Below are 12,897 nucleotides of genomic sequence, written 5' to 3'. Positions count from 1 at the left end.
TGTTTGGCAGTTTTCCAAGATTAATGGGTAATCAGTCAATGTATGGAATTCATTTTCCCACTCCGACTACATAGTAAGTCAAATTTGTCAATCTTTGAACACCGAGAAAGAGAAGAAGACACGGAGACAGGAGTGCATGTTATCATGGTGAAAGTTTGACTTTTAACCTAGAGTCATTCCCCGACACAATTGATTAAAGTTAAAGACTATCTTTCTTTAACTACAACTAATTAGGAAGACTCTCAGTGTAATTGAGAATAGCAAAATAAAGAGTAAACATGATGATATTGCAGCCATCACACATGACTTAAAATGATTATGTGATATGTAAGTTGTTAGTCCTCTCACATTAAGATCACTAGAGGAGGTGATATATCTCATAATATAGGCTTTTCTTTTGTATCCTTAAAAAAAATTAGTTAGATTTAATAAATGCTAACCTAATTAAGACCCCATTTGTGGCTTTTATCATACCAAAAATAGGCATGGGGTATGTAATTAAGGCATGGTTGTACAGTGTACTAAAAGAAATCAATATGCACTAGGTGATAAGTAGTCATGTACAATGCAAGTAATGTATAGATTGAGCCAAAACTTAATTTGTGCTTACTTTTTGGTTATAGCTTTTAAGGAAATAAGGCAAAGGGAGAAGAAACTGTACTCTATGCTTTTAAAATACTGATGAAAACACCTCATGAGACCCCCCTCTCAAAAAAAAAATAAAAATAAATAGTGAACCAATTTTGATGAATTCAAAAATATAAAATCATTTTGTCACTACAATATATGCTTCCAATTCCAATTTGAAATTTTTGGAGAAAAGAAAAAAAAGTAAAATAAATAAAAAAGAAAATTATACAAGAAACTTACACATTCCTAATTTCACAATGAAATTTTCAAAATGTGGTTATATGAATATTAGACAGTGAATGTTTCACTTGATTGTATGGGATGGATTAGTTGATACGTTACTTTTGTATGGGCTGTATGAAATCTTTTCAAATGATGGGTATTGTCCCTTAAACCAAAATGGTTTTAAAGGTTTAATTTATAGGGGTCCATTAAATTATTCAAATTGAACCTAACTTTTTTTTTTGGATAAGCTTGCACTTTAAGTACAATTATTTGTGGGACAAGTTCCATTATTTTTGAGCTTAATTTGGTCAGGGTAACTATGTTTTGAAACTCAATATTAATAAGGGTCAATTTGAGAAGGCATTCACTCCTTAATAATCTAGAAACCCCTTGAATTTGAAGTAACTTCTATTTTCAAAAGCTGGACCATCTCTAAAAAAAACCCTCACCAAACAGAGCCTAAGCAACATAATTTTACTTTGCTAGACCCCCTTGGTGTAATGCACCATTGAGAGGATAGGTAGTAAACTAGTATCAGGCCCAGCTTTGTCCCCTAAGCAGTGCTTTCAAGGAGTCCCATGTGATCACCATTGTTTTGGAATCAAGTATATTCTAAGGCAAAACCAATGATAGTGATGTTTCTATTCTATATCAACAATAATTCATCAAGATCTATAAAAAAATCATTAATGCACACCATAGTTGGAGAGCAATTCTATTAAGTGTGTCAAGTCTGGAATTGTATACCTTGTTTAAGAGAGGGACCAAAGTTGCCCCCACTTCTCTCATGTGGTTCAAATTGATTGGGTACATGGGTGTGTGTGGCATTGGCTTATACCAGTGCTTCATTTTGCATCTCACTAAAGATTATCAACCACTAAATGATGTCTGTTAGACCTAAAACACAGTGTGTATGTGTGTGTATTGGGCCACCCTCTCTCACTCACACATACAAGTCTTCAAACCATTCTAGTCTTTCTTTTAGGCCAGGACCCAATTGTTGAGATTATGGTTGACAAAATAAATGTGAAATTTTTGGTCTAAATTTTTTGTGATTTGTCGGTCACCCATGATATCCTACCAGAAAATGTATGTACAAAATTTGGCTAATTAGTCTATAATACCTAAAAAATTGGACTAAATTTGAGCGTTAGAATTCAACCATAATGTACATTCTTCGTAGAATTTGACTCTTAAGTCTTATAAATCCATAAATTCAAGCAGCAAATTTTTGAAATCTGAATGAAAAATATTTTAGTGTCATATTGTCAATATCTCTGTACACAAATTAAGATTTTTGATGTGAAAACACGAGATTTTGCATGTGCAAGTGAGAAGTACTATTGGGTTGAGACTTGAGAGGGACTGCCACATGGCATTGTCCCTTGTGCAACACGTGTTAGTGAGATGAGGAGGTTGCTAAGTACTTTTCACTTACTCTTCACCATCCATAACCAAACCCTTCCTAATACACCAACTATAACATGGCTATGGCTATTTTTTTTTTTTTTATAATAATTTTTTTAAAATTTTTGATCCTTTCTATTCAAACCACTAAATACAAAGACCTTACACGTTGGATTTGTCCAAAATCACTTTTTCTTTAAAAAGTTGATCAACCCCACCATCTGAAAATCAAGGGCTTGAATTGGCTGTCAAATCCATAATCAACGGCCCTCAATAGTTTACAGTCGACAAGCGTATCGATCTAAGAGGAATAAAAATCCATGATCGGGAGGACTTGTTTGTGGATTGAGGACGTAGCTTTCACACTATATATGAGAGAGCCCAGTAAGAGCCCAAGTCAGCAAATTGAAACGTATACCCGGGCCTCTAATTGCGGGCCATGTGTCGGGTTCAATTTGTATGTCCACGTGGCAGCTTGAGAGATCACCATTGTGCCATATCAGCATCGCGGCCACTTTTTCGGTTTTTGTCTCCTATTGTGAAATTTCGGCGAACTTTGCGGTTGGGAAATTATTCGGATGGCTTAAGAAAGAAAGAAAATAAAGAAGAAAGAAAAAAAGAAAAAAAGAAAAATAGTTGGGCCTACTAGGGTTTAGAGGTTTGATTTTTGAGAGCATAGCATGTGCTTGTCTAGCTAGGATTTGTGACTTAGTGAGAGGTCTTATTTATTGTCATAAATGATTCACAAGATGAATAGCCTTCTGTGCCATTAAAGTGCGTGGTGAGCAACCAAGCACAAACAACTAATTACATACCATTATCCCCAAAGTTACTCGGGATCGTATAAGATCAATGTATGTTCATTACACGACGTATTTTTGACGTAATGGTTATTTTATAAGTATAAATTTTTGTGAGTTGAAGAATGTAAAAGTTGAAATTCAAGTTTCTAAGAGAAAATTTTACACATTTATACATTTAGATTGAGCTAATATATGTTCTATATCTCAATTAAAAAAAATGTATGTTCATATTATTCATGTATGCAAACAAAATTATATGAAATTGTGAACTATATATGGTCACATGCAGTTTTTAGAAAACCTAATAGCAGACTCCACTAAATATACGTAAACTCTTTGTATTTTTGCTATGAGGGTATAAATATATATGCAATAATTGTTTGGCATTGCAAAAAAGTCAAGTGGATGATAAGCGAAGCAGTAATAATTGAAAAAACAATGCAAGCTTTAAACTAATGAATAATAAACTCAATTTCAAAAAAAGAAAAGAAAAGAATAATAAACCTTACCTTTTGGAAAAAAAGTCTCTTTTCTAACGGATATATTAAATCACTAACGTATTCAATAAATATATACTCTGATTACCAAGAGTTTTATAACTCAATTTATTAATAATTTTTGGTGTTTTTAAAACATTTAGGATTCAAATTTATCTCCCGATTGTAACCAGTAACCATCAAATGATAAATAAAAAAAAAAAAAAAACCATGAGCAAGATTAGTGGACTAACTTTAACAAACAAAGAATAACACTAAATAACATGACATTTACTTTATTAGTTTATTCTATATATGATTGTTATGCCTGTCATATATGATTTGCACCTTCCGATCTTTTTTATTTTTTATTTTATTTCTTCTCCTTCGTTATCATCTTTTTATTCTTTATTTTAAGAACCATTCAAGTCTTTCTCTTTGTCCATATCAATACCAATGTTAAATGCGACAAATACAAGGTAAGAATACAAATGTACAGGATTACCTTCAATAATGTCATCTTAAAGAACAACCTAGTATATCTACTCTTAACAGCTAAACTAGGCCAAATAGATAGGAAGCATGATGCTGTTGGTGTGGAAATAACGATAAAAAACGAAAATGTAAAATTTTGTTTTTTTTCATCAACATCTGGATAGCAACATCGTAAGTGTCGGTGTCTTTCTAATTATGTTTTGGTTATGTATCCAATTGTCTGATAATTAATATGTGCAAATCAAATGCAAAACGCAGATGGTCCAATATTTCTGTTATTGATCATATTCCAATTTTAGTAGTGAGTTTTTCTCAGGAAAATAGAATTTTTTTGGTAGTCTGGCCTTGTCAATTACCTTTCTGTGTATGATAAGGATAATGATGTGTTCATAGTTGGAAATGGTAAGAAAAGAGAAAGATAAACATGCATTATCGCATTGTCGAGTAGCCAAAAGTTACTAATCTTACAAAATGTATCACTGATCGCAAAAAGAGAGCAAAAATTGAATATTTATTCATTATATTGTTGAGGTGACGTTAATCACATTTATTATTACATTAGTTTATAAGTTTTTTTTTATTATAAAAAAAAGTAAAATTAGTAGTAATTTAAACATTTTTCATGACAATTTAGTAAAAATGTGAACTTTTAATTGTATATATATGGAAAAACTGTATAAACTACCTTAGAAAAGGAGGAGCTTCTCTTGTGTGGGAAAGTGTACAAGAGGGAATCCTAAAAATATACAAAGGAGAGTTCAATTTTTTGTAGTCTGGCCTTGTCAAATACCTTTTTGTCTATGATAAGGATAAGGATGTGTTCATAGATGGAAATGGTAAGAAAAGAGAAAGATAAACATAGATTATCAGCTTATCACATTGTTGAGTAGCCAAAAGTTACTAATCTTACAAAACATATCATTAATCACACAAAAAAAAAAAATTAAATATTTATTCATTATATTGTTGAGGTGACGCTAATTATATTCATTATTATATTAGTTTGTAAGCTTTTTTTAAGAAGTAAAATTAATAGTAATTTTAACATTTTTCATTAGAATTTAGTAAAAATGTGAACTTTTAATTGTATATATATAAGAAAGTATAACTACCTTAGAAAAGGAGGAGCTTCTCTTGTGTGGGAAAGTATACAAGAGGGAATCCTAAAAATGTAACAAAGGAGAGTTTGAATAATATTGGCATATAATAAAAAGGGTATGATCTATGAATCCTTATTTTTGGTTTTATATTATACCATTATTTACAATTCAAATTTGTCATATTGAAGCAAGTAAGCAACCAACAATTGGGTTTTAAATTTGAGAATATTAATATAAGAGCCTCAGCCAAAAAGAATATTTATTAGTGTTTTAGAACAATTGAACCAATTACAACTTAAAGTTATCCAATTCAGATAATGAATATATTTTTATTTTGAATTCATTATCCAAGAAGGTGTATATATATGATAAGTATATTGTGCTTTTGAACCATTTCAATTGTTAATTATGTAAGGAATATAATCGTGTTTTTGAATTCACTACCATATTGTCAAAAGACTCAAAACAATGATCTCATTCTGCCCCTAAAAATAAAAACAAAAAAAGAACCTTCACAAATCATAAGGTTCATAAAAAAAAAATAGAGAAAGAAAAAAAAGTAACACAATATATGCCCCACAAGGTAGTACCACTCAATGTACCCTATAATGCACCCGAGTGAGCGTGTAGATTTGGAAAAAGCAAAAATATAGAGAAATTTCCTTTTTAAAATTTTATTTTTTCTTTTCTTTCACTCTGTTTTTCTCTCAGGACCATCATTCAGGGCTTGCTTAACGGCCAAAACTGCCCAAAGGGAATCCCATAAAATCAGAAATCACGAAGAACATTGGACCCCACTTGTTTAGTTTAATCACGCCAGTTAGCCCGGCTTTAATGTCTTTATATACAACACCTTCTTTCCCTCCTTCTCTTCATATCACTCTCTCTCTCTCTCTCTCTCACTCACTCACATTTCCTAGCAGAGAATAAGAAAATGGCAAGCTCTTCTTCATTGTCTTTCATCACCATTCTCTTCTCTTTCTTAATCCCAAGCCTCATTGCCTCAACCCCAGCTCAAGACCCAGAGTATGTAGTACAAGAAGTACAAAGGTAAGAAGCTATAAATGTTACCTGAAAAAGTTAGTTACTTTAGTTATTACAGTTTAGATTCTGTGGTATTAAAAATGTGTCACATTTTTTTTGATATGGCAGGAGCATCAATGCGTCTATGACTAGGAGAAAGTTGGGGTATTTCTCATGCTCAACTGGGAACCCAATTGATGATTGTTGGAGGTGTGATTCCAATTGGGAAAAGAATAGGCAGAAGCTGGCTGATTGTGCAATTGGGTTTGGCAAGAATGCTGTTGGTGGCAGAGATGGAAAGATTTATGTGGTCACAGATTCTAGTGATGATGATGCTGTAACTCCGAAGCCAGGGACTCTAAGATATGCTGTGATCCAAGATGAGCCATTGTGGATTATTTTTGCACGTGATATGGTGATCAAATTGAAGGAGGAATTGATTATGAACTCGTTTAAGACAATTGATGGTAGGGGAGCTAGTGTGCACATAGCTGGGGGTCCATGCATTACTATTCAGTATGTGACTAACATTATAATCCATGGGATAAACATACATGATTGTAAGCAAGGAGGGAATGCTATGGTGAGAGATTCCCCAAATCACTATGGGTGGAGGACCATATCAGATGGTGATGGTGTATCCATCTTTGGTGGTACCCATGTTTGGGTGGACCATGTCTCATTGTCAAACTGTGCTGATGGTTTGATTGATGCAATTCATGGGTCTTCCATGATTACCGTTTCAAACAATTACATGACACACCATGATAAGGTTATGTTATTGGGACATAGTGATTCCTACACTCAAGACAAGGGCATGCAAGTTACTATTGCCTTCAATCACTTTGGAGAAGGGCTTGTTCAAAGAATGCCAAGGTAAAGTACCAAAAGGAAAAAGAAAAAGAAAAAGTGTAAATTAACTTCTCAATTTAATTGGTTTGGTTTGTTTGTTATCTAGTTGGGTCATTATGGTGTTTTAATGTACACTTTTTCACATTAATTTGTAGGTGTAGGCATGGGTACTTCCATGTGGTGAACAATGACTACACCCATTGGGAAATGTATGCCATTGGTGGGAGTGCTTCCCCTACCATCAATAGTCAAGGGAACAGATTTCTTGCACCAGATGATAGAAACAGCAAAGAGGTAAAAAGCCCATTTCTTATTCAACAACTCACCTTTTTTGTTTTAAAGAGAAACAGAGAAGAGTAATTGCATCAATTTTAATTGGTCTATTACTAGTATCACTTTTATTATATACTACCAATTACAACATATCATATTATTGAATCGAGTAATTTATCAAATTGTGAACTTGTGCAGGTGACCAAACATGAGGATGCACCAGAAAGTCAATGGAAGGGCTGGAATTGGAGATCTGAAGGAGACCTATTGCTAAATGGTGCATTTTTCACACCATCTGGAGCTGGGGCTTCCTCAAGCTATGCTAAGGCTTCGAGCTTAGGTGCAAGACCATCTTCTCTTGTTGCTACTCTTACTGCTAATGCTGGTTCACTTAGTTGCCGGAAGGGTTCTAAATGCTGATTTGTGATATAAATCTCTCAAACAGCATTGCATACAAGCGATTAAATCTTTGAAATTTGAGTAGAAAGTGAAGGAAAGTAAAAAAAGAAATTGCGGGGAAGGCAAGAGAGAAGCCTATTAGGGTCAATTACTTTTCTCTACTTTACCTTTCCACTGTAATTTTTTCCTTTCTCTTTAGCCATTATTTCTACTCTATATCTTCTTTTTCTTTTCTTTTGACCAAGGGTTTCATGATTACAATGTACAACCGCGGCCTGTTTTACTCTTAGAACCATTTGGGGATTCTATGTGGGAATCTCAATGGCAATTGAGAAAACAAGTGCAGAAGTGTTGAAAAACTAAATTATCCAATTATAGGTTTAATATTAAATTTCTCTCTCTTTGTCTCTCTCTCTCTCTCTTCTCTCTCTCACACAACTCAATGAGCCTTGAACGAGTCCAATATTAAGAAAAAGAGAGCCAAGAATTTTGTAAATAGAAAATCGGAACCAAAAGACAAAGAGAAAGAAAAAATGCAAGTAAGACACAGGAAAAATGTTCCAATCCATACCAGTTACCAGTCTTAGTAATTTAAGTGATTAAGAAAGTTCAACAACCGCTATAACTGTCACCGAATTAGCTGTACAACGAGAAAATTAGCCAACTAGAACGTCATTTGTTATTCCTATTGGTACTTGAAAGTCTTGAAGAGAAAAAGGAATCAATACAAGTGTATCTAGATAAATCCAACCCGTCCATTCCAAGTAGCCTCAAAAAACAAAGAACTTAAACCACTTTACATATATTCCACAAATTAAAAATTTAAAAGTAACATTGCATTGCGAAGATCACGGCAAATCATTCCCTACAAATAGGGGAATAGGTTCATTTTGATTTTACATTTAAAATTTTATTTTTTGAATTTAAAAATATAACATAGCTAATATCACATAATTAAAAAAAAAAAAAAAAAATAGATCATTTTGCATATCATGCACAAACCAAAGTAACATTACATTATAAAGATTGTTACAAATTACTCACAAGATGAGATTCTCTCCGTTTTATCATTTTGAATTAAACCCTATAACAAATCAATTTCCCTCCAAAAAAATTGGAAAAAAAAAAAAAATCTCTCTCCCAATCCCCTTAGGTTGTTGTGCTTGTGCATAAGGACCCACTTTGGTGTCAAATTTGGTAAATATAATAGTTGTGAGTACAAATGGAAGAGAAAGCACATGCATGCCTTATTGATTGGACCTTCTTTTGATGGAACTGTTTGTTGTGGACTAAAGATTGGTTTGCAACTACAACAGGTTTGACAAAGTTGCACATATTATGGGGTCCTTTTCTTGAATTTTGTGGGTATCGAATAGTGCTAACCATGATGCAGCAGAGGCACATGCACGTTGAAGCGTAGGATAGGATATATTGCGTCTCTCTCAGTCTCAACTCTCAACCCCTCATATATATGTGCTTAAATTGACCTATCTAGCTTCCAGTTCCCACATTGATGCTGACTAGTTACTATCTCTGTACGTGCTTTAGTTCTGCAGCTTTTTAATCCATTTCCCATCTCTCAAGTTTCATGTACCCATGTTCGAATTTTAGCTTGGCCGAGCTAGTCCCAAGTGAAGCTTTTTTCTTTTTCGTTTTTTGTCTGTGGGGGTAATGAGAAAAAGTGAGTCTTGCACATTGTTACACAGGGTAGTCATCATATCTTTGAAGACTTAAGCCACCTGACACTAGTCAAAAAGCTTGGGTGCTCTAGGCTCATGGCACCAACTACCAACTGTAACTTTTTTTAGTGTCTTATAATATTGCCTTTCTAGAGGGATTCAAGAAACTAATCTATCAGTATAGTAGGCATTATTATTTATTTATTAACTTTCTAACTAATGCAAAAAGACACCCATTAATAAAAACATTTTTTTTAAGGGAGGTCGTTTAAAATATTGTACTTTAAAAACATGAAATGTTTTTTTAAAAAAAAATACTTTAGATTGACAAAGTATGATTTGGGATCACATTACCAAACTAGCACATGCATGTGATAAGATATGAATAATGATAGGGTCATAATATTTTACACTATTGTTTTTTTTTCGTTTTTTAATTTTATTATTGAATTGGTTTGTTGCGGTTAAATAATATTATTTTTACTTAAATCTAGCTATTGCGCGAGAGAAAGTATTTCATAAGTCCGGCTCATAGAGTCTCTCTAGTAATATGAATATCTCATAAGTGTATGGGGTCTATTAAATGTGGGAGGGACACTTTATAAGATGGTCTCATAAGATAATTTTTCTACACACTAACACTAATTTTATTATGCACTGAGTACAATAAATCATGCCAATAATAACAAAAAATGTTAGGTAGGCACTAACATGGACACAAGGTGTTTGGAACGAGTGAAAAAAATATATGGAAAAGGGAATGAAAATTCTTAAATTTCCTTAATTTATCTGACATAAAAGAAAGGAAAAAAATACGTAATGGTGACCAAAAAAAATTCTTCTATTCTTCCGCAAAAAATTCTTCCGCAGCCCACATTTTGTGATTTATCCAATTTTGGCGAAAATGAGGAGAAAGCTGATTTTTTTTTTTTAAATAGCAGCAATTTTGGACTTTTAATTGCTGGTAAATTACATTTTTGCCCATAAGTTTTTATACTTCTCTTTACCTCATTTGGGTATAAACGCAAAAATAAATTTTAAGAAAAAACACTTATATTCATTCCAATTCTCCTCTCTGCAAACTAAACAGAGGAAAGAGGAGCATATTTTTCTCTTTTATTTTCACATTTTCTCCCCATTCCAAACATATATTAGGGTACATTTTCTTTTTTGAAAAAAGTTTAGATACAAAATTTGTTGTAGAATAAGACTACATCATTATTTAATATCTTTTTATTTGATATAAATTTTGACAAATTTATTGTTGGCTTACTTTTTCTTCTTATATCTTTCATGTTTGCAAAATTTTTAGAAAATTAAAGATTAATAGTTATGTCATCAATAAATTGTTTGAATTGCAAGTTTTTGTAATTTAAAATTATGCATAAAATATAAAATTATAGATCATATAGTAAATAACATCCGATTGATGCAAAAATTTACATGTGTATTAAGAGTGTAAAGAACATGCAACTTAATAGTTAGATTTTCAAAATATATAATAATATTTATTTTATTAAGTAAAATTGTAACATTATACTACAACCAATTTTGTAAATAAACATTGTCCTTATTTTTCTATTTCTTTTTCCTTATGGCTAATTTGGATAAAGGGCCACGCCAACTCTAGTCTATTCTTTCTCCTTCCAGACTGGCCATTACTCCTCTTTTCTTCTTTCTCTTCCACAGCCAATCACGGTATTATTAAGACATAATAAGAAGGTGTGGTGCGGTCCAAACTTTGCCCAGAATTGATGGGCCCTTCACACCTCAGTTCACAAAAGGGGCTGGATAAATTCAAGGCATGAGCAGCTCATCCATTCACAAGAGGCATATTGAGCGTGTCTTACTGTCACTGTCACGGCCTCTGTATCCTCAGGTCCATGCATTGCACTCTTCAATTGTTAGTGACTATAATGAATGCTCTAGCAGGAAAGTAAATGAACAAAGACTTCTGTGTGATTTCCTTTTAAAATAAAAAATAAAAAAAAATAAAAAGAGGATTTCTGTGTGACATGTATGATATACAACACTAAATAATTAAATACATTTTCCTAATCATTTTAATCTTTAGAAATAACTAGTAATTCAACGTTGTATTCAAATTAATATGTGGTTCTAAATTTGAAACTTTCTATTATATCTTTCATTCAAGTTAAACATACAATAACTTTTATTAAGAGGGAGTTTGACCCCATACATAAAATAAGCAGTAGAGTATTAACTACAAAGTGATTAAATTCACTCATACTTATCAACTTAAACTTTTCAAATATATGATGATTTTATCAATATATGAAAATCACAATATAAACCTTCCAAAAAGTCACAAGGATATTCCATGTGACTTTTGTCCTAGTAGTTGCAATTGGAAGAGTCGATGTCCATCCATGTTGGTGAGAAACATTGCATATGCCATATGTGATTAAAAGAATACGAGTGAACTAGAATTATAGACAGTGCAAATGGTCTCTGATGGCTCAACTCTTGCGACGATTGATGATAAGAATTGGAATGATGCTGTATCACACTAAGAAAGAAAAATGGGAGAGTTTTTTAAGTCTAAGTTTGGACAAAGAGTGGCACATTCTCAAGATATGTAAAAAAAGGTAAGGAAACGAACTGGTTTATTCTTGGATAAACATGTGGGTGGGTCCAAACACATGTGGCAGACAATTAGTCCAAATTAGTCGAAATGGACCTAATTGGAATACGACTATGAAGAAGAGACAGGTACTTGTACACGAAAGTATATCAGTTGAGAACCACATAATACATAACCAAATCCAGGACCCAATGCAACTAAGAAATACTAGAGTTTTTTTTTTCACATCTTTTGTGATTAAAGGTAACATTTCTTCACTAATAAACCTTTGATTATGCACCAAGCATCACAAGATACATTAGTTTTTAAAATTTTATGTCTGTAGACTTGTTGGAGGTAATCAACTTCGAGATTAAACGAAACCAATACTAATGTCTATACAGAGAAGCAAGAGAGTTGATGAGAATAGTAATCTTCCCAAACTCAATAAGTTAATATATGTTAGATATATTATGGCGTAAGTGACCCAAACTAACTTAGGTCCATGTACTGAAAGAACAAGTAAATCTTGGATTAGTATATGTTTAGTTTAGGGTTAGTCAAATATTCTTTAACATGTAAATTTTGCATTGAGTTCATTGTAATACAATTGCTGAGTAAAATATATAGTCGTTAAGGACTTTCATACTGTGAACATAAACTGTTAAGCCAAACTACCTAAACCTTCATGTATGCTCTTTCTTTCATGCTTTTGCATATCATTAAATCATCACACACAAATTACACAATTGTACAACAACTTTAACAATAATTATAAGTAACTAAACCTGATTTTCATTTGCCCAAACTGTGAATGTCTGTTATATGTGCTTAACTATCCTATCATGCATGCAACAATCAAAGTGGTAAAGCATAGATTGCGGTCAAGCATGAAGACATGCAGCGCGAAATCATTGACGCTTATCATTCAATTATCACACAAATTACACA

The 12,897-nt window shown here is 32.5% G+C and overlaps 1 protein-coding gene across 1 annotated transcript; it reads left to right on the top strand.

The window, feature by feature from the left end:
• The first annotated feature begins 6,012 nt into the window (after nucleotides 1-6,012).
• On the top strand, nucleotides 6,013-8,078 carry LOC142631219 (putative pectate lyase 5). The gene is made up of 4 exons (XM_075805335.1): nucleotides 6,013-6,186; nucleotides 6,289-7,035; nucleotides 7,167-7,305; nucleotides 7,483-8,078. Exons 1-4 carry the CDS (start codon nucleotides 6,071-6,073, stop codon nucleotides 7,702-7,704), a joined length of 1,224 nt encoding a protein of 407 aa, XP_075661450.1. The 5' UTR covers nucleotides 6,013-6,070; the 3' UTR covers nucleotides 7,705-8,078.
• Nucleotides 8,079-12,897: the final 4,819 nt, after the last annotated feature.

The sequence above is a fragment of the Castanea sativa genome, chromosome 4 (genome assembly GCF_040712315.1).
Source record: "Castanea sativa cultivar Marrone di Chiusa Pesio chromosome 4, ASM4071231v1".
Classification (NCBI taxonomy): Eukaryota; Viridiplantae; Streptophyta; class Magnoliopsida; order Fagales; family Fagaceae; genus Castanea; species Castanea sativa.
The sequence above is the reverse complement of the archived record's forward strand: the minus strand, read 5'-3'. Positions and strand labels throughout refer to the sequence as shown.